The sequence below is a fragment of the Gopherus evgoodei genome, chromosome 8 (assembly GCF_007399415.2).
Source record: "Gopherus evgoodei ecotype Sinaloan lineage chromosome 8, rGopEvg1_v1.p, whole genome shotgun sequence".
In the NCBI taxonomy this organism is placed as follows: domain Eukaryota; kingdom Metazoa; phylum Chordata; order Testudines; family Testudinidae; genus Gopherus; species Gopherus evgoodei.
The window spans coordinates 6,375,523-6,396,959 of NC_044329.1; the positions used below are offsets into that span (position 1 = coordinate 6,375,523).

Consider the following 21,437-nt stretch of genomic DNA (forward strand, 5'->3'; position numbering starts at 1 on the left):
CAGATAAGGAGTGTTCCGGGAAGGAAGGGAAAAGAAAAGAAAAAAGTCTCTCATCACACTGTGTCCTCTCCCAGTACTGCTCTTATTTCTGAGCAAGCTTTAACCCTAAATCAGCTGACACAGAACATGCCTTATGGGTCACCACAGTGGCCTACAGGAAGTTCATTGCACCAAGCTGCAAGGAAGGCAGGTTTGACCTGAGGCAAGGCAGTCACCTAAAGCTAGCACACTGCTGCAGAAGTGCTGCTTCTAGTTTCCATGGTAAAGGCAAGATCTACTGCTCCACAGTAGCATCTAACAAAACTGCATGATCCCCCTTCTCAATGGGGAGGGCAGTTTTGCTGAAAAGATGTGTGAGCCAGGTTATCAGGATGGGGGCAGGAGGACTCCTCCTAGAGCAGAGGTTCTCAAACTGGGGGTCAGGACCACACAGGGGAGTCACAAGGTTAATACCGGGGGGAGGGGTCACAAGCTATCAGCCTCCACCCCAAACCCCGCTTTGCCCTCAGCATTTATAATAGTGTTAAATATATAAAAAAGTGTTTTTAATTTATAAGGGGTGGGGTCACACTCAGAGGCTTGCTGTGTGAAAGGGGTCACCAGTACAAAAGTTTGAGAACCACTGTGCTAGAGGTTAGAGAGAGGTGTAAGCATTCATGTGAAACTAACATCATAGTTCAAAGGGCCAAAATCCACTGAAGGCTGGGATAAATTTATCCTCCAAAGCATTCATTTAAGCTTCTGGCATTAGGTGAATGAAGGAGAGAGGCTCACACAGAAAAGGAAGTGGAATGATATTCTGCAAGGCTTCGAGAAGGGACAGCACAGGGAAGATAACTGCAGAGAGAAAGCAAAGCCTTTGGGAAGGTGCAGGCTTGTGCCAGACCCCACCATCCCTAACCCAAATAATTACCTCCCCTGCATAGAAAGAATGAAGTGAGCAAAAAAACATAGGTGCCCAATAGAAGAGCAAGAAGAGCAAGGAGCAATCTCCTTCAGGCTTAGCTCAGCTTCAGCCAAGTCATTAAAATGGGGTCCTGCCCAAAAGGCAATTAGCATAATTTCAAATCCAGTCAGTAATGCAGCTTGATCCCCCCCCTGCCCCCCCAGCTCTTGGGCAGATTCATTTCCAAAGTCTACCCATGCCCACCAAAACAATTGGTGATATTTTTACCAGCAGCATCCTATCCACTCTCAGAACAGGCAGATGTAAATGGCAGTGGCGAGGGAATTGTTGGTGTATGTACTGTGAACAGTAAAGACAATTGTCAGCCTGGGGATCAAAGAGAAACTCTTCCAACAAAGCAATCTGACTGTAATTACACAGCAACCAGCTGCACCACCTACTCTGCATGGCGCATCTAGAAACAAACCATTAGTGGAGCAGGAGCCTGACATGCTATTTGAGGCTCACATCAGGGATGTTCTCTATACAAGAAACATAGTTACATTATCCTGCTCTCCAGTCAGCGCTCAATTCCTCCCTTGAATTTTCCCAGAGCATACCTCGCTGCTCTTCTCTTTTGAAGCCCAGGCAGATCTGCCCATCGTGACTTGACATCTACATTTCTGGATTAAAGATTGCACAGTAGCAGGAAGCACAAGTGGTCAATTTCCATGCAATCAGCAAGAATGAGAACCACTAAGACGGTTTGGAAAAGCACTGACAGGAGAAAGAGGGTTTCCCTCTCATCCACACTGAGAATGTTCTCAGCTAAAAGCAAAAGCCACCAAGTTATTTCCTCACCACTTACAGAGAGTGGTGACAAGAACATTCAGTCCCTCCTCTGACCATACAGGCAAGTTTACCCAAGAACTGTCCCCCTGAAGTCACTGGGGCTACCAAGTGCATAAAGATAAGCATGTGTGTAAGCATCAGCAGAGTCTAGCCCTTTGAGGTGAGGATTCTACCTCCAGAATTGAAGTGGAGGAGCCATTTCCACCATTATTATGGGTTTTCTCCTTATCTGGTTTGGACACGGAAGGTTGAGGGGCTGATATTCCTTCCAAAATTAAGGTGCTGTTCAGGTCTCCAGAAAGACCTTCATAATTTGAATTCTGTGTCAGATGCCAGAGCTCTTTTCTGTCAGTATTCTCCAATGCCTGTGAGATGACATGCAGCACCAGTGCTCTGAACACCCCTCCAAATTAGTCACCCTCCACAGGCAATTTGTACTTAGTAAACTGCCCTCATGACGCCCGCTTGCCCATGTGTGGGCGGCTCTGAGCCACTGACAAGCATTTCCCTGTAGCTGCTCTGACTTTTCCACCTGACCAGGGACTCGAACCCTGGACCCTCAGATTAAAAGTCTGATGCTCTACCGACTGTTAGGTAGTTTGCTTTGCGGTGGCCTGACACACACGACCCCACCTCTCACTGCTTCACAGCATCTCTAGAGGATACTTAGTATCTCCAGTACAGATGATACTTAGTACAACTTCGACTAACAGACATTGCCCACTACTTACTCTCTCCCTCCCACCCCACAACCCCATGCACCATATACATGGGTCATCTAGGTGTATGGTCAGCTTTAACTGGCGCTACCGAGCACAGCCTCTATGCGGGGTTCATACTTTCCCCAACATAACCCTCCCCTTGCACAGTACAACACTCAGGCTGTCTCACTGCACCCCTGTTCTGCTGCATGCACCTGCAGCCCCAGATTCATCCCCACCCTGGAGGTGGCTACCCCTGGGCTTTAACCCCCCAGTGCAGCCTCTGCCTCCACCCCGGTGCCCGCAGACACCTGTTACCCCCTCCATGCAATTGACACTGCAGAAGGCTCCCAAGGGTGCACTGTACCTTGCAGCCTCAAGCAGACACTCACACCCATTCCCCCAGGGCAATGCCCCCCATGCATGTGCCCCCAATCCCCAGGCAATGCCCCCCATTCACACAAACCCCCAGGCAATGCCCCCACACCCATGCCCCCAATCCCCAGGCAGTGCCCCCCATTCACACACACCCCGGCCAGTGCCCCCCACATGCACCCCCTGTGCACATGCCCTCAATCCCCAGGCAGCGCCCCCCGTTCTCACACACCCCGGCCAGTGCCCCCCCCACACGCGCCCCCAATCCCCAGGCACCGCCCCCCGTGCACATGCCCCCAATCCCCGGGCAGTGCCCCCCATTCTCACACACCCCAGGCAGCACCCCCCGTGCACATGCCCCCAATCCCCAGGCAGCGCCCCCCATTCACACACACCCCAGCCAGTGCCCCCCACGCATGCGCCCCCAATCCGCGGACAGCGCCCCCCATTCACGCACACCCCGAGCAGTGCCCCCCATGCACATGCCCCCAATCCCCAGGCAGCGCCCCCCATTCACATACACCCCAGACAGCACCCCCAATCCCCACACACCCCGGCCAGTGCCCCCCACGCACGCACCCCCAATCCCCAGGCAGTGCCCCCCATTCACACACACCCCGGCCAGTGCCCCCCCCACACGCGCCCCCAATCCGCGGACAGCGCCTCCCATTCACGCACACCCCGAGCAGTGCCCCCTGTGCACGCGCCCCCAATCCCCGGGCAGCGCCCCCCGTGCACATGCCCCCAATCCCCAGGCAGCGCCCCCCGTTCTCACACACCCCGGCCAGTGCCCCCCCACGCGCGCCCCCCGTGCACATGCCCCCAATCCCCAGGCAGTGCCCCCCATTCTCACACACCCCAGACAGCACCCCCAGTCCCCACACACCCCGGCCAGTGCCCCCCACGCACGCGCCCCCAATCCCCGGGCACCGCCCCCCGTGCACGCGCCCCCAATCCCCAGGTAGCGCCCCCCGTGCACGCGCCCCCAGCTGAGCGCTCACCGGCAGCCGCCCGGCGCTCACCAGCCCCGCCCCTCCATCTTGCTTTTCCGGGTGCCGGTCACGCGACGCCCAGTCACGTGACGCCCGGCTCAGCTGACTCCCTCTCCCGCGGCTCTCTCACTTCCCCGCCCGGCGCCTCCAGCCTGCGCGTGCGCAGTAGGAGGTTGCTGTGCCCCCTGGTGGCTGGAGCTGGCACTGCGCAGGACGAGCGAGCAGGGCCAGCCGCAACCCCAGCCCCGGGAGGGATCCGGGAGCAGAGCCCAGGCCAGGCTGCTGCGGGGCGCTGGGCCAGCTCAGGGCTCCCTCTGCTGGTTCCCCTGCCTGGTGCTTGCTTACTGAGGCCATGTCTACATCTACAATTTTGCAGCGCTGGTTGTTACAGCTGTATTAGTACAGCCGTATAGGGCCAGCGCTGCAGAGTGGCCACACTTACAGCAACCAGCGCTGCAAGTGCTGTTAGATGTGGCCACACTGCAGCGCTGTTGGGCGGCTTCAAGGGGGGTTCGGGGAACACGAGAGCAAACCGGGGAAGGAGACCTGCTTCGCCGCGGTTTGCTCTCGCGTTCCCCGAACCCCCCTGCAAACCGCAGGGAAGGAGACCTGCTTGTTCGGGGAACGCGAGAGCAAACCAGGGAAGGAGACCAGCTTTGCCGCGGTTTGCTCTCGCGTTCCCCGAACCACCCTGCAAACCGCAGGGAAGGAGACCTGCTTGCACGGAGGTTCGGGGAACGCGAGAGCAAACCGGGGAAGGAGACCAGCTTGATTACCAGAGGCTTCCTCAGGTATGCTGGGATACCTGCTTATTCCACGGAGGTCAAGAAAAGCGCTGGTAAGTGTCTACACTTGATTACCAGCGCTGGATCACCAGCACTGGATCCTCTACACCCGAGACAAAACGGGAGTACGGCCAGCACTGCAAACAGGGAGTTGCAGCGCTGGTGATGCCCTGCAGATGTGTACACCTCCTAAGTTGCAGCGCTGTAACCCCCTCACCAGCGCTGCAACTTTGTGATGTAGACAAGCCCTGAGATCCTTTGATACAGCTGTGTGGGTGCCCAGGACAAAGGAACATTGCAGGTGCAGCGTGAGATGCACTGACAGCAGCATGGGATAGGAGGGGTGGGCAAACTTTTGGCCTGAGGGCCACATCTGGTTATGGAAATTGTATGGCGTGCCATGAATGCCCACAAAATTGGGGGTTAGGGTGTGGGGGGGCGGGACGAGGGCTCCAGCTGGGGGTACAGGTTCTAGGGTGGGGCTGGGGATGAGTGGTTGGGGGTACAGGAGGGTGCTCCAGGCTGGGACCTAGGGGTTCAGAGGGTGGGAGCGGAATCAGGGATGGGACAGGAGGTTGGGGCACAGAATGGGGGTCAGGGCTGCATGTTCCAGGCAGCGCTTATTTCAAGCAGCTCCCAGAAGCAGCAACATGTCTCCTCTCCAGCTCCTATGTGGAGGCGCTGCTTCCAGGAGCCATGCAGAGTGAGGCAAGGCCCAGACCTCGCTGCCTGACGAGCACTGGAGTGGAGCAAGCCCCGGATCCTGCTCCCCGGTGGGAGCTCGTGGGCTGGATTAAAACATCTGGGGGGCCAGATGCAGCCCCCCTGGGCCGTAGTTTGCCCACCCCAGGACAGGAGCTTAGACCAGCCAGGGAATCCACTATCACTAGCTCCAGCCAGTGCTGTCAGACCATCATGGTCATCAAACCAACTCACCAGATTTTCATTTACATTTAAAATAAATAAAATCACCAGTTCTAATTTTACCGAAGGCCCAAGAATCACTGCCAAGGACTCAGCCCTCTAGTTAAAAAGATTTATTAAGCACTCATTGTGGCACCAGCACTAATAGCCGCTGCCTCCCAAAAAACCAGCAGGCTTCAGCTAAGCAGTAAGGATGCAGGAGTCGGCAAGACGGTTAGTGCTTCTCCGCACAGAACAAACCAGAGCAAAACCCACTGGCTGTTAGGACGTCGTATAGCGTAGCAAGCTTAGGAAGCAGAAAGGTGACCAAAGGTCTTTGTCTCTTAAACCTGTCATGAGCACACAGACTGTGCAAAACATAGTGATTAGCATTGGGTTAAAGCACAATCACACCAGCCCATGGACTGCAGGCATTCAGTAGTTAAGGCTTATAAAGTGCTTTGCAGATCAGCCCTACACAGCTGCTAAGTAGTAGTATTAGAGTGTCATACTCAGGTATCACAGATGTAATACGGAGCAGGGTGAGCAGTGGCTGTCACGTGCATGCTCAGAGGGTAGTAATAGAATACATGGTGATGTACCACAACAGCACAGGTGTGCACTGCTGATGTCATCCACACCTGCCTTGCATGAAATAATACAGGAGAGGGTGTGCGGTGACGGTCTTATCCACACAAATCGACTTTAACAATACAGGGTACAAGGCGGGGATGGCATGGCACACACATGCACCTCAGCTGCAATAGCACGTGTGCAGTGATGGTGTAAATTGACTCACCCCTCAGGTGCGCTAACACAGCAACGGTTGTATACATAAAAACGAGGAGTACAGTGGCACTTTAAAGACTAACAGATTTATTTGGGCACAAGGTTTCGTGGTTTAAAAGAAAACACACACTTCAGATACATGGAAGAAGTTCTCCATGCATCTGAAGTGAGGTTTTTTACCCAAATAAATCCGTTAGTCTTTAAGGTGCGAATGGACTCCTTGTTGTTTTTGTGGATGCAAACTAACAGGCTACCCCTCCGATGGTTGTATGCATACAGCTCCAGTGCAATAATATGGGACGGGGTGTTCAGTGATTGGGTTATGTATTCTACACACATCCTAGGTTCAGCTGCACTGAACTGGATCTGCAGGTGCAATGTCAGCCCTGCATGTGAATTGGGAGGCAGGGACTTAACAGTGCTGAAAAAACACCACCCAAGCAATTTGATCCCATACCCACTGAAATCAACGGCAAAGCTCCCATTGACTTAATGGTGCAGAACCGCACCCAAAGTGAACAAATCAACAGCCCATAGTACACCGGATTAGGGTCCTGACTCCCTATTTCCAGGGGCACATCCTGAGCTATAACAATTTACACCAAACAGAGACTCTCCTCCCTAAAGCCTGTCAAGACCGATGAACCACATCCTGTAGAAAGAGTCTGATCAGCACATTTTCGGGTGCACCAGTCCTTTGCTGTAACTGCTAAATATGCCGGCTGCAAACCTAAGAAGTTCTAAACTCATTTGTTCCTCTGCCCAGGACATGGCAGCGTGACCGCCTGCCTCACCATGGGTTAGCACCTTTAAGAAATGGTCACTCTAACATTGTGTTCGAGAAGTTCAGAGTCGGGCGATTTTCAGTTTCATAATTACACTGCTTGGAATCCTCATCAGTCAATCAAATTGTTCCTTTGGTTCAAGCCATTCCAACCACATTGTTTTTAGAGTAAGAGAAGCCCAGAGCAGAATGAGTCATTTGGTCCCCTGGGAGTGAGAATATTAGTACATCGCTTTCTTGGTTTGTTCCTCTTTTCTTTTTTCAATGCAGACATGGGAGAGAGATCACGTCCATGCCGTTGAAGATCTGTCTCTTTGACTGTCGATGCCCACCCTCCCGGCTCGCCTTATATTACCATAAGCAATGATTTCTTCGGAATGGACCTGGTCCAGCGTGGTCTTGTTTATGAAGGTTATTTGTTGTCAGAGAATTGAGTGCTAGCTATTCAGCTCTTCGTGTTGACAGGTTTCCTGCTGCTGCTGCCCAGGTTGATTCAGAAACATAAGAAGTGCCACCCCAAGATAGACCGATGGTCCATCTAGCCCAGTATCCCGTCTCCAGCAATGGCCAGTAAGAGTGAACATGTCATCTCTCCAGTCAAGTCTCAGGGCACACAGGCCTGGAGGGGGCTTAGATGTGCCTCTCTCCAGTCCAGTGTTGGGGCACACATGCCTGGAGGGGGCTTGCACATGCCTCTCTCCAGTCCAGTGTTGGGGCACACATGCCTGGAGGGGGCTTGCACCCTCAAAGTATACAAGATGGCACTCCTGACTGACAATCGACCCCCACATTGCAGAGAGGGGCAGCCAGCTCTAAGCCTCTTTTCCTTTTTCCAACTGACTGTTTACAAGAATTATTTCTTTCTGTTTTCTTCCTTCAGTTTTGTTTTCTAAAATTCCCTGTGTGATATTTAAAAAAAACCCAGACAAACAAAAACAGCCCCACACCCCAGCCAACAGATGGCAAAACCCCCTGGGACGGTAGAGGTTAACTAGGCCACTCAATGGGTGGAATATTATGATACCTCATTTTGTTTACACCAGTCAGCTGGAGGGCTACTGGGCCCTCCCATTGTTACTGACTGGAGGGGGGGGAGAAGGAGGCATTAAGCAACATGAAAAATGCAATTTCATTACATATGTGGGGAAATAATCAAACTAGACCCCCCGCCCCAAGCTGGTTTGTAGCACAGTGATACAACTCTCTCAAGGCAAGAGTGCGCACAGGGGACATTCTGGCCTGGAACGCAGCTCCGGAAAGCTGGAGCCACCACTACGATATGACAGAAAGACTCAGCGTTGGACCCGAGCCAGCAGTTTAACCTGATATTTCCTAGGATCAGAGAAGTCTGGGGCAGAAGAGACCCATACGGCCATCCAGCACACAGCGCTGCAGTGCGGGGCGTTCCCCAGCAAAGCGCAGCTGGGAATCAAACAGCAATTGTGATGGACAGTTCTGTTTAGTGCTGAGTGCCTCCCTATGGGCCTGAAATCAATGGGGGGGTCTATTGACTTCAGGGAATTAGCCCAAAGCTGGCATGGTGAATAGTGCGCAGCTGACCAGGACCAGGAGAGGGGTGGAGGGAAGGGATCTAAACCCCGCTGGGAAACGCAACAAGTGGGGCTGCAATTGTAGGGACTGCAACAAAGACTCAAGTCTCCTTGCTAGGAGCCGGACCCTTGGAAAGGCTCCTGTTGACTTCAACAGGCTTTGAATCAGGATCAGGAGGGACCCAAACCACTGGCCAACCTTGCCCACCTCTAAGTCCACCCTGCACAGAAGACAAAGGCCTCCCCGCACCATCCCCCCTCTCATTGGCCCTTTTTCTGAGCGGGAGAAGGGCGAATAGAGGTGGGAAAGGGCAAGCAGCAGCTGTGTGAGGGCAGGCAGCAGCAAGAGGCAGTGGAAGGAGGAAGAGAGCTGCCAACCGGCTCCGGTGTGTGTCTCTGCCAGAGAGAAGAGAAAGGAAATGCGGAAGTCTGCAGCGGGGGGTGGGCTCGTGGTCAGGCAGGGCTGGCCAGTCTCACTCAGAGTGGAGGGACAAGGCCACCTGGACACAGGCGAGCTGCTTGGCACCGCTGCTCAGGACAACCTGGACGCGGTAGTCACCATTAGTCAGCCAGGAGGGCAACTGTGTGGTGGGCAAGTAGAACTCACTGGATGGCAGGGAGTAGGAGCCCTATGGAGGGAAACAGATGCCAAGACGTTAGCACACAGCAGCTCCCACCTCACCCCCCCATCAGCCTCTCCTGCCCTAAGGTACAAGCCCACTGAGGGGTGACCCCCACCAAGCTTTAGGCTTCTACCCCCATCTGCTCCCTGCCCTGCACCTCTTGTGGAATCTCAGTCATTCTCAAGATGAACAAGTCAAGCATGTTCGAATATCCAGAACTACTGATCACTAATTACTTCCCCACTGGTGCTCTTTGCTGCCCACCCATCCCTGGGAGCACCCTGTAGCCCACTGCCCTGTGATTTCCAGATCAGCCTTTCTGCTTGGTTCAGAGACCTCAGCACCTCTGGGTTTCTGAGACTTCCCCAGGCCAGAGCGAGTCCAGGGGCCTTTGGGACAGTGTTTCCCAGCAAGGTTACAAACAACCCCCAGTTGGCAGCAGCGATCAAAGTGAGCTGACACCGGATCAAATCCGTCTAGAACCATCCTTCTTAGGCCAGTCAAAGCGCAAGAAGATCCAGTGATCACACAGTGACTGAGCCCCCGCCCAGGGACTCCCTCACTCCCAGCCTAGCCCACAACTCCGGGGGCCTTCCTGCACTGCTGACCCACAACGGCTGCAGAATGCCCCCAGGGATGGGGAGGCAAAGCCCAGATTCCCCTGGCACAGGCCTGCTGGACCCAGACTCTGCCTAATTTCCCACTGCCTTGCACCGGGTGTGCAAAGTGGGTGCTTCGGATTGGGTCAGAACAGGTCCATCTAGTTCAGGGCCCTGTCTCCACTAACGGCCAGTTCCTCTGATCTGACCCACAGGCTGCAAGGCAATGGAGAATCCAGCCAGCTGACACACTGCCCTCTAACTCCCCCTTCTCTCAGCTGCAGGTTCTATTCCCTCTCCTCCAAGTGCTCACAAAGCCCCTTCCCCAGCACCCAGACAGCTGACTGAGAAGGCAAGGGGAGAGGAGGGCTGTTGTGCTGAGCAGGGGTCCTGGACTTAGGGGTTTTGACCACCCTGCCCTTTCCATGTGACCGGAGGCTCCCTACTGGCTCGTGGCTAGACGGGAAGCAGAGGGTCCTGACAAGGAACACGGGGAGAGCGGCTGGCTTAGCGCTTACCTTTTGGAAGGGGCAGTGGCAGGGAATGCCGTAGCTGAGCAGAGGCTCGGGACATGGTGATCCGGGGGGGATGACGTTGTCCAGGATTCCACAAAGGCCATCATATGTGCAGCTCCCAATCTGGTCCACGCAGGGGATCTTCAGCCACATGTCAACTATCTTCTTTTCTACGGTAAACACTGCCTGGGACAAAGGGTTGCACACATCACATACCAGCTAATCTCAGCTGGTTCGGTCTCCCCTCCACCCTTCTTCTGCTCCAGGAAGCCTTCCTCTGCAAGCTTGGCATACACCAGCTTTTCTGACCAATCGGTCCATGCCCCATCTTGGTCTCTCTTGGTGGTTTTCGATTGTAAGCTCCTCCAGGCTGGAAAAGCACATCCCTAAACTGAAAGCACTGGTACTGCTCCAGACTGACAGATCAGCAACCAGCCCTATGTCTGCAAAGTGCTGAGTTCTTAGGGCACAATGCAAGAGATTTTTAGGAACAATAACACCTGGGGAAACCTTTCCCGGACTGCAGATTTCCTATTCAGAACAGCCCAATGGAGACTCATTCTCTTTAATTCTGTTCCCGAAAAAACACATGACTCTACCCAGATTCTAAACCATCACTATCTCTCTGTGGCACCCCTAACACAGTGGGACCTCGATCTAGGCAACTTCCAAGCATTACTACAACACAAACATGAAATAAGAGCGATGGGAACAGCAGTAAAGGCTGCAAAGTCTTGCCCTTGGAGGTGCCAGCACACAGCTCCCGCCGAACTCCAGGGCAGAATTTGACCCACTCTGATTCTTTGGCATGAGCAGCAGCGTGATAAAACCACCACAAGGACCAGCAGAAAGTTGATCCAGAGCCACATTCCACTAAACAGAAGCAGGACAGAAATGTACTGTCCTGGGCAGCAATTCCCATTTTGCCTTGCCAGGTGTTTAGCACTGCTGCAGCTGCCCGGCTGAGGGACAGGAGGCACTTGGGAGACCGAGGTGAAAGGAGGGCTGGTTCTTCTGTAACTTCTGCAATCGCAGCTGTGTCCTTGAGTCAGCCCTGGTTTCTTCCTGCCCCAGCATCCCCAGTGAATCCAGCAGCCATCCCTCTGCCTGCTGCAGCCAGGACAGGTCACGCCTTGCATCCTCGTTTAGGCCAGAGGTAGCTGGCGTGCCAGGCTAGCAAAGAGGAATTCCCACTGGCTCAGCCCAGCGCTGGCAGTGACCTGCCCAGATGGAAAGGGCAGGGGAGAATCAGGCCTGCTATCACTCACTACGCACACTCTTGGGAAAGAACACTGGTTCCGCAGGTGGGGCGGCCTGCTGGTTAACACCCTGCATCAGAGACCGGATGGGAGAGTCCTGCCCTTGCAGGGCAGGGCCCAGGGCAGAGCAGGTGTAACTGCCCCCATCTGGCCAAGCCCTCGCCCGCCACGCTGACACAAAGAAGGGCGGGCCGGGACTCGCAGTATCACTGATGGGAAGGGAGCCCTGCAGCGAGGCCTGCCTCCCACACCATGATCCAGCTCACACGGCAGGGGAACTTGGTGAATTAGAGCCACCAGCAACCCTTCCGCTTTCAGCAAGGCTGAGGAACAGCTGAGCCAGCCACTGCAGCCTTCGCCATAGCCCTCAGGCCCCCTCCAAGGGGCGCACGCCTGCAACGGCCACCCCTCAGCCATGTTTGCAGCCTGGGCGGTGCGTGTCACTAATCGCTAAAGGCCAGACCCTCTGCCGGGGGTCCCAGGAAGGCGTGTGGGCTCAGGAGGGCCCCAGCCCCCCAGCTGCAGCGGGTGCTGTGCACATGCAGAGGAGCTTTAAGGAAGGATTTTGTTAGTTATCAGCGTCTCCACAATCAGAAGCCTAGTCTGGCATTTGGGGGTGGGTAATGGGTCTGCTCCCCCTGGCCAGTATTCTGGGGATGGGGGTCACCTGATAGAGAGGCATCTCCCACCTGCCCCTCTGCATCTCCTAGTGTCCTATCCCTCCCCCTCTTCCTCTTCTCTCTTTTCAATTTTCAGTGAAGGTTTCCCCTTGTCTCTTCCCCTCCTCCTGACCGTAATCTGACTCCCCCACTCAGGGTCTCTGATTTCTCTGCTCACCAGCATCCCCCTTCTCATTGCTTCTGTGTTCCCTCCTTCCTCTCGCTCTCTCCTCCTGTGTTTCCTCATTCTCAGAACACCCCGTTGTGGCCTTTAGCTGGGTGAAATCATTCCCCACCCGGGCGAAGAAAGATCAGGGAAATGGCCCCCGTAGGAGCTCACCGCATCTTAAACCCTCAGCCTTATTCTCAAAGGTGCTGAGCGCTCAGCAGCTCCCACTGGCTTCGCTGGGATCTGCAGGTGCCCAGGACTTGCCAATCAGGCCATGGCAGTTTCGGTGCCCGCCTTCCTCAGATTTGGCTGCGTTCCCTCAGAGGTGAGTCCGAGACTCATTCATCACCCCAGCCTAACACAGACGCCGCCAGGTTGCTCCAGGGAGCAGGAGGTGGGAGCAGCTTGGATCTTACCCAGTTCCACTTCGCAGTCCGGGCCCGTGGGGCGCGGAGAGGGGTGGGAAGTCACAAGGGAGTGACTACACACAAATAAATGGGCTGCTTTAACTTTCCTGAAGGAAAGGGAATAGCTATTGTGGTACGAGCACCTTTCTGTCCATATAACTGCATCCGTCCTAGGGGTTGCACTGACCCATTTTAGTGAAAAGTTGCTGCCCAACAGACCAAGCCAGCCTTCAGTCTCCCAGCAGCAAATATTGCTATGAATAAGAAACTCTGGGCCCTGGAAACTGACTGCAGCAGTGGAAAGTCTGGGGCCGGAAACACACCCCAGGTCTAGCAATCCTCGTTTATTCACACCTGTTGGGCATTTCAGAGAATTGAAAGGCCGCCAGGGCCAGGTGTTGTGGTGGCTTTGGGCACGTTCTTTGCTAAGCACTCCACAGCATGTTAATAGGCAGATCCTGTGTCTGAAGAGACCTCTTTGGCGGGTTTGCCTTTTTCACATACCTTCAGAGGTGAGCCGATGTCAGCTTTACTGGAAACCGCCGCGCTGACTTTCAGGTCCCCGGGGATGTGGATCGGGTCCGGAGCTATGGACAGACTCTCAATCACAAAGGGATCGGTTCCATTGCCACAGTTCTTCCATGAGAAGCCACCAAGCTACAGGATTGAGCGAAGGAAACGATTAAACCTTCTCTGCACTCTGCTGGGCTGGCAGCAGCTTCAGAGTGACAGCACCTCAGAATTCTATTGTGGAGGCAGAGAACCCCATCCATTTCTCTGTCTCTCTCTCTCTCTCTCTCTCTCTCTCTCTCACTCACACACACACACACACACACACACGGAAATGAGCTTTTCAGACATGCAGTCAAATGCTGAAGAAATAGTAACACTGTACTAACATCTCAGGAGGAGATTTTCAAAAGCTCCCAAGGGATTTAGGAGCACAAATGCCATTGCCTCTGGGATCCTAAATCCATCGGGCATTTTAGAAACTCTCCTCGGGCAATAATTATAAAGCCTTTTAACACATTTGAGCCCAACGCATGATCCTCTACTGGCATTTCCAAGCTTCCTATTCAACATGCATCTCCCAGATTTAACGTGCGCCTAGAAATAGCACATTCGCCGCTGACGTCACCAACAAACACCAGACTCTGAAACTCAGAGGGCTTGTTTTATTAAGAGGTTCTGAACTGAGTATATATGGCCTAGTCTACATACACAGTAGCACCAGTGTAATTGAAGGTATGGTTTTATACTGATTTAGTTAAACCAGTGCAGCTTTGTGTGTGGACAGTCTTAAACTGATTTAAATCTGGTTTAATACCAGGTTAGCTGGTGTGGGTAAATTAACAGGAGCAAGCTAAACCACCAGAAGAGTATCTACAGTGGTTTGCCATATGGACTTATCTACACACAGAAGTTGTCCCAGTTTCACTTAAATCGGTTTTGTTACACCAATGCACCAACTTTTGTGCACAGACTCTTATATTAGTTTAAAACTGGTTCAATCAGTTCAGCTTGTACCAGTAAATTTAATACAAATTACACCAATATAAACCAGATTTAAACTGGTATAACAGCATCCATGCACAAAGCTGCACTGGTTTAACTGAACTGGTATAAAGTCACACCTCCAATTCAAACCAACACAACTTGGTGTGCATGACTGGGGCTAAATCAAATTAAAACCAATTTCATTCAAACAAGTGAAACTTCTGTGTGTAGACAAACCATTCAAAACCAAAGTCTATTTATCCACAGGACAGGTACAGCAGAAGCAACAACAGTTTAATTGGGCATCCCCTCACATAGACTCATCAGCATACCTTGCTCCCGTATTGGGACAGACTGGTTCTGATTTACAGTCGGTTCCATCTCACTCATGTCAGTGGGATTGCCAACATGTCACCAAGAGGAGAACTTGTCCCAGTAGCCCACCTCTGTCTAGTCCTAGTAAATTCCAGCATGTAGCATTCTGCTGGAGTGGGTATATATCTATAGACTCACACCTCCAATATCAGAACATAAGAATGGCCACAGTGGGTCAAACCAATCGTCCATCTAGGCCAGTATCCTGTCTTCCGACTGTGGCTAGTGCCAGATGCATCAGAGGGAATGAACAGAATGGGGCAATTACTAAGTGGTCCATCTCCTGTCATCCAGGCCCAGTTTCTGGAAGTCAGAGGTTTCAGGCCACCCAGATCATAGGCTGCTTAGGATTTCCATGGAACATCGTGTGCTACTTACTCAGAGTGCTTAAGTCTGAGTCATGGATAACTCTGCTCCTTCAAAATAACATTTCTCCAGCCACATCAAAGGCACATGTCCCCAGGAAGGGACAAAAGTGCAGTCATGTTTGAAGCTTTATCACTAAAGCTATTTACTTAGCTTGAGTGCAAACATGTGTCTGAGCAAGCAAGAGACAAGGTTTCGTCCTCTTGGATAACTAAAGCAAGCCCAGCTCCCTGACAGGGGACACTGCTGAACTGTCCAATGTGAGCCCAGAAGGAGCATGAAGTAATTGCTCTGACAGATGGGGGCTATATGGGAAAGTAGGGAAATGCTGCTTCCACTGGAGTTATAGCCCAGGTAATGGGTAACTGGATGACCCTTTTCACTGTCACAGGGGTATAAAGTGGCCTCAGTATAAATGCAAATCGGGCCCTCGGTATCAACTCAATGTTTGCTTTTGACTAGATGCTCTTGTATAATGGTCGGGCATACACTAAAACCCTGTCCTGGCAGCACGGAGCGGCTCTAGCCCTGGCATGGCCAGCCTGGGGGGCTGGGTTAACATCAATGAGGTGTAATGCCAGCGTAGCAGCTCTTCCACACTATGGCTCCACCCTGCAAGCCAGCCCCAGACACCCCTGCTCCTTTCTGGGCTCCTTGGGGGTCACACTGGCAACCGGCGTCATTTAGAACAGGCCTAAAGCTGCCAAATTTCAGGCTGAGACAAATCCAGAGCAGGGCCCCATATAAGGAGAGCATAAAGGGTGGTAACAGACATCTCTGCACCTCCCTTCCCAAGCTGCACCCCTCAGCTGCATGTGAGGTTCTGGGCCATGCATCTATGTCCGTCCTGGATCCTCTGTACATGCTTATCTGCCTAACCTCAAGTTTTTGGACAGAGCCTCTGGCTCTGGGACAATCTCTCACATGCACAGAACTCTCTCCAGCCTCTCACGACTTTGGCTGGTGAGCTGGTTGCTGCAAAAGCAGAACTGAGATTTAAAAGAACAAAACGAGAACTGAAAGTTGGGCAGGCCCCTGGTAAGGCAGGGCCTGTGCCCGGCCTCTGTGCTGGCTCTCCTGAGGTCACGGGCTGTTACTGCACAGATTCAATAACAATGCAGTCTATTGCATGTCTGACTTACGGTCCACATGGCAAGGACTCCAGGAGGCGGGTAAGGAATGGGGCAGCCATTAGGAACAGCTCAGGCCGCAGTTATCCATAGTATGCGGGTACGGCTGAGGGACCTTGGTGGACAAGCATCCGTGTCACCAAACCACCATTACTGAGACCCTCCCTGGCCATGGACACAGGCAGTGCCGGCTGACAGAAGGGCAAAGCCTGGTGGGTCTGATTCTCCACGTGGTGCCATCATTTGCACCCATGCAACTGGAGCTCAGCGCACTGCCCCATCAGGACAGCAGCAATTCACATCTGCTTGGCACAGGTGTAAACAACTCCACAAGGTGCAGGGATTCAAGCTCATTGTTAGAAGCACAGGGTTACAGGCTGGCAAGCAGCCCTGCTCTGACACATGGGCGGGCAAGCAAGCAGGGTGCTACGCTTATAGGAATCCAGGCCAGTGCTCACCACTGCTCTCCTGGGGACAGAAGTGGGTGTATAGCCCCATGCTGCCAAAGGCGACAGGTTAGTAAGCAGTGCCAGCCCTCATGCTAAAAGTCCCTGCTCCCCTTCAGCCTTCAGAAATAATAACGATGCAGAGCCGGCTCTTAGAAAGGGCTTTTTGTTAAAGCCACACTTGACTTTTCCTTCCAAATGGTTTGTTAATTTATAGCCCCAAAAAGGTTAAAAAAAAAAGTCAAAATCGAAACGCGTTGAAACGATCGAAACACGACGTCTCCACCGACCCGACAGAAATTCTATTCCTACTTTCAGTTTGCTAAACCATTGGAGTTTTTGGCTCCTGGTCCTGATGCAGGAAGGGACCATTTTGGGAGACCTGGAAAATTCTGGCCAGGCAGGAAAACCATTTCCCACCCAGCTCTCCCACTCTGGCTGCTGCCAGGGGCTGGGACCTCGCTCCACGCTCTCCGTCCACACAGGCCAGCCGACCCCAGGCAGCCAGGGCACTAGCAGGCTCTGACACTTGGTTCGTGTGGGCTAGTGCACATGATAAGGTGACCAGACAGCAAGTGTGTAAAATCGGGATGGGGGTGGGGGTAACAGGAGCCAATATAAGAAAAAGACCCCAAAATCGGGACTGTCCCTATAAAATCGGGACACCTGGTCACCCTAGGTGAGAACCTACCCCACTGCACAGCCCCTGACCCGTCCCCGGGTGGGGTGAAGACCCCTTACCTTGCTCAGCCGCCTGGACTGAGGCCTCTCCACCAGGAAGGGCTGCCCCCACCGGCCGCCCAGCACAGCTGGGCACAGCTGCAGGGCACAGAGCGCCAGGGCCAGCGCCTGCATCGCTGCTCTGCTGCGGGGCTGGAGCCGGAGCGCGATCCGGGAGGCTCCGCTCGGGACGCCGGGGCAGCCGGGCTGATGCCGGGTCTCTGTGCCGGAGCCAGGCGGGCAGCGTAAGGCGGCGGCGGCGGCTGGCTCGGCAGTTCAGCCTCTGGGCTCGCTCGCCCCCGCTCCGCAGCTGCTGCCCGGCCTCCGCTCCCGCCTCCTTGCTGCTCGGTCGCTTCTCTCTTCCCCTTTCGCGTGGGTCTGGTTAACCCCCAGGCTGGAGGCGCAGGGAGCCGGGCCAGCGATGCAGGGAAAGGGGCCCTGCCCTCTACCGGCAAGGACGGGCTGAGCTGGAGCAGCTCCCTTTATCTGCCCTGCCTCTCTCACCAGCAGTGGGGCTCCCTAGCAGCCCCACTGCTGCTTTCCAGCAGCCCCGCCATGGCCAGGCGGACACAGGACAAGCCGGGTCCTGCCCCAAAGAGTTTGCAATCTAAGTAGAAGATGAGCCCACAGATGGGTACCGACAGACACACCAGGGTAGCACAGGGAAATAGTGCCCCAACGCTGGCAGTGATCTCAGCACACTGATTCCCCAAGGGCCCCTGCCAATGGCACTGCTGACAATCAGCCACCCAACCGTACAGGACTATCCGAATAGTCCTCCTGAGTGATGCCAATGGCCCGCCTAACCCAGTATCCTGTGTCTAACAGGGACCAGTACTAGATGCTCCAGAGGAACATGAATCATGGACACTTAAGGAGCCTGCCCATACGATGTTTTTTTCCTAGCCCCAGTCAATTAATGGTTGCTTTATCCTATATAACGTTACTATGGATGTTAGTCATATAAATGTCTTGTCCAGTTTTAAATCATGCTAAACGCTTGGTGTCAATGATATAGAGTGGCAGTGAGTTCCACAGGTTAAGTGCATGGTGTATAAAAAAGAATCAGTTTCTCTACCTGGGGAGTGTTGGTATCTCCAAACCGGAGGCTTAGAACCCTTAGCTAGCACCTCCAGATCAGTCCAAAAGTGCCACAGAACTTTTCCCAGTGTGTGGGTCTGTTCCAGGCAAACAGAGGCAACGTGTCTGGGCAGCAATATACCAGTTAGGGAAGATGCGGAGGAGAGGGAAGGGCAGGTAGTGAGGATCCAAGTTTCCTAGAATCTGAGTGAACCAGGAGAGGATTTGAATAGGAAGGGGACAGTCCAGTTCTGTGCTCTGGGCTGAAGAGTTTGGAGCTTTTATTTTTTTTAACTTCTCAGTGCTTGAGGTACATACAGCAAAATGCATGTCCAGAATTCCAGCAGGCCCATCACCACTGTGGTGTCAGGTGGGCACTCCAAGGCTATCTCATTCTGAGTGGGGGTCCAGCAGTGCCCAGCAGCGAGGGGGAGAAAATTGGCAGCGTAAGGCACTTGCTGAACATCAGGCAATCAGCACAGGCTCCGACTAGCTGCACCTCCATGACCTAATGTAAGAGAGGTGGGCCGGAATCTGAACACCCACAAAGTTATTTAACCCAAACACTGTTGCCTTTGTCTTTATATCGGGCCAAACCACAACCCTGGGATCCAAATACCCCCAACTTTGGGGGGGTTCACGATCCAGACCCACGTTTTGTGGCTCAGGCCCTTCTTACCATAAAAGCGAGAAGAAAGTGCTCTGTGGGACGGAACATCTTTCCTCACAACCAACCAGCGGGGTAGTTGCAATGCAACTGCCCAGGGGATGGGTGGAAGGGATGAGAGAGTCTGACTGACCATAGATTGTAACACACACAGGGCACCTATTAAAGGCTTAGTCACGTCTGGGAAGTGGTTGTGATATCTTCCCTGAGGGTGTGTTTAGCTGATGCATTTGATGCAGTGCTGATAACGTAACACCCTTACTGACATTGGGATGGGTGGGTGGAGGGCTCTGCAGAACCAGCGGAGCTGCGTCTCTCTCCAATGTGAGGAACACCCTCATTCTGGTGCCTGCTCACGCAGTCGAATCAATCTCTCCGTGCTGAGGCGGTTGTTATCCTCTCTCCATGGCCTCTGCCTGGTTCCTCTGGAGACAACGCACCGACTCTGTCACCCTGCAGTGTGGACGAAATGTATAGAGACAGCGCTGAAGCCTGGGCGTTCCATGCGGTGTGTATGATTGGCACTATGGCTACAGCAGCACCATGTCTCCAGCCACAGCACCAGGTTTGGCAAATGGAATGGAATGGGTCATTGGTAGTGGGCTGGAGAGTGAGCCCACCCCGCACTCACCCAGCAGCAATGTCTGCCGTCCTGTCTTGCGGGGCTTGGCCCAGCTTCCCTCTCTGGGCTTTGCGACCCAGCTCCAGGGGTCACAGCGCCATTCAGGTTTGGCTCGGCCACCCCCGTCATAACAGAGAGGGAGCCAGGCCGAATAGTGGTGCTGCGACACAGCACACGGGGAGGCAGTGCCACGCGGCCCTAGGCACCATGTCACAATGCCTGGAGCTGGGCCCAGCCCCATGGGACCTGAGCCACTGCTGATGGGTGCGTGCAGGGTGGGCTGACATCTTCTTTCTCAATTGCATAATGTGCTTGGAAAGATACCACACGTACACCTAAAGGTTACCCCCATTAGCTCCACCACTGCATGTCACAGCCAACACAGCGAGCCCAGCGTGGCCTGTACAGAATGAGGCCTAGCAGCACAGCTGTGTTGGCTCACCTTATGTAATGCCACCGGTGGATGCAACTACAGCCCATGTCTCTGTGCAGCACAAGTCATACTTGGCAGTGACCAGTCACTGGCACCCTGCTGCATACGACTCCGTGCTTTACCGTCACCAGCCCGTCACAGTCCTGCACCCAGGGGATGCTTTTCCCTGCAGCCTGATGAGTACAGGAAGGTCCCTGACAGGCGCAGTTCCCCAGCTGACATCGTGCAACTGAAATGCAAGATTGCTGAAGATGTTTTAAGGTTTTGGGTTAGCGTGTGTGTGTGTATCCAGTGGTTCAGTATCTGCAGTCTAAATAAAGTTCTAAAGAAAGTGACTCTTTCTGCCATTCTTTACCCTTTAAATGGCTCCAGCCACCACATATGGAGGCAGATCTCGAACATCCCTGAATTTCAGGGTGGTTTGGTCTGGTGTTGGGAATTGGGTCTATCTCTATCAGCGCAGCTTTTCATAGGACAAATTACAAAGTCACACACAAAAAGAAAAGAAAAATTAAAAAGCCCCAGCGGCCTCCTGAAGAGCAAAATTTTATCTGGGGAAAACACCGAACTGTGCAAATAACAGTAAACCTAGAATGTGACTTTGAGCCAATGACGCCAAGTTTAGTTCACATATCTATCACAAATATGACAAAGACTTTCAGAGAGAGAGAGAGACCCAGGGGAAGGAGTAGAAAGTTTACAGGAAGAAAAGAGAAAATTAAGCAATGAAAACAACGTAATCCACATTTGTTCATTCGCATTATAAGTTCTTTGGGGCAGGGACCCCATTTTCCTACATTTCGATGAAGCGCCATACAAAGCACAAGCCTGGTATAAATCCAATACTTTAGATAGTGTGACGAATTGGGAAAGTTCTTAATGTTTTCTCTGAGTACTGTGTTGGTGCCTCAGTGTCCCCATGGCAGTTCTTAAGTATCTGGCAGAGCAAAGGGCCAGTGCACCTGGGTGCCTGACACTCTGTCTCCTGGCAACTGATGGCCTGGGCCCCTCCCCTGCAAAGGTGCCAGCTGAAGGTGTTGGAGACAAAGGGATCAGGTGACCTCCTGGCCCGGGAAAGGAGCTGAGGAGAGAGGAGGGGCTGGGAGGGGTTGTTGGTCTGGAGCTGGCTGGGGGTCAAGGGTGGAGGGCAGACCTGGGGGTCTGGCTCACTGCCCCCCAGAATGGACCCAGCCGAGGGGTCCGGTTCGCTGTATCTACAAGCTCTGTTTTAGACCCTGTTCCTGTCATCGAAT

The 21,437-nt window shown here is 53.4% G+C and overlaps 2 protein-coding genes across 10 annotated transcripts in view; both read right to left on the reverse strand.

The window, feature by feature from the left end:
- LOC115655776 (proton-coupled amino acid transporter 1-like) overlaps positions 1-3,898 on the reverse strand; it is a 46,687-nt gene extending 42,789 nt beyond the window's left edge. For 7 of the 9 annotated variants that reach the window (XM_030571595.1, XM_030571591.1, XM_030571594.1 and 4 more), the window contains exon 1: positions 3,816-3,898. The gene's annotated coding sequence lies outside the window, so the exon portion shown is untranslated. Of the gene's footprint in view, positions 1-1,174; positions 1,227-3,815 lie in introns of those variants that run through there. The other 2 variants (XM_030571592.1, XM_030571593.1) reach the window with 2 other exon arrangements.
- Positions 3,899-5,613: 1,715 nt separating this feature from the next.
- GM2A (GM2 ganglioside activator) lies at positions 5,614-17,772 on the reverse strand. Its single transcript, XM_030573353.1, has 4 exons — positions 17,404-17,772; positions 13,353-13,505; positions 10,358-10,540; positions 5,614-9,246 (listed from the first exon to the last, which is right to left on the reverse strand). The coding sequence occupies exons 1-4, from the start codon at positions 17,515-17,517 to the stop codon at positions 9,091-9,093; spliced, it is 606 nt and encodes a 201-aa protein (XP_030429213.1). The 5' UTR covers positions 17,518-17,772; the 3' UTR covers positions 5,614-9,090.
- Between the last annotated feature and the right edge of the window lie 3,665 nt (positions 17,773-21,437).

Coding starts and splice junctions, on each gene's coding strand:
- GM2A (XM_030573353.1), bottom strand. CDS start 17,517: ATGCAGGCGCTGGCCCTGGCGCTCTGTGCCCTGCAGCTGTGCCCAGCT. Junction 13,506..17,403: donor AGTCCAGGCGGCTGAGCAAG/GTAAGGGGTCTT, acceptor TCAATCCTGTAG/CTTGGTGGCTTCTCATGGAA. Junction 10,541..13,352: donor ACATCGGCTCACCTCTGAAG/GTATGTGAAAAA, acceptor CCTTTGTCCCAG/GCAGTGTTTACCGTAGAAAA.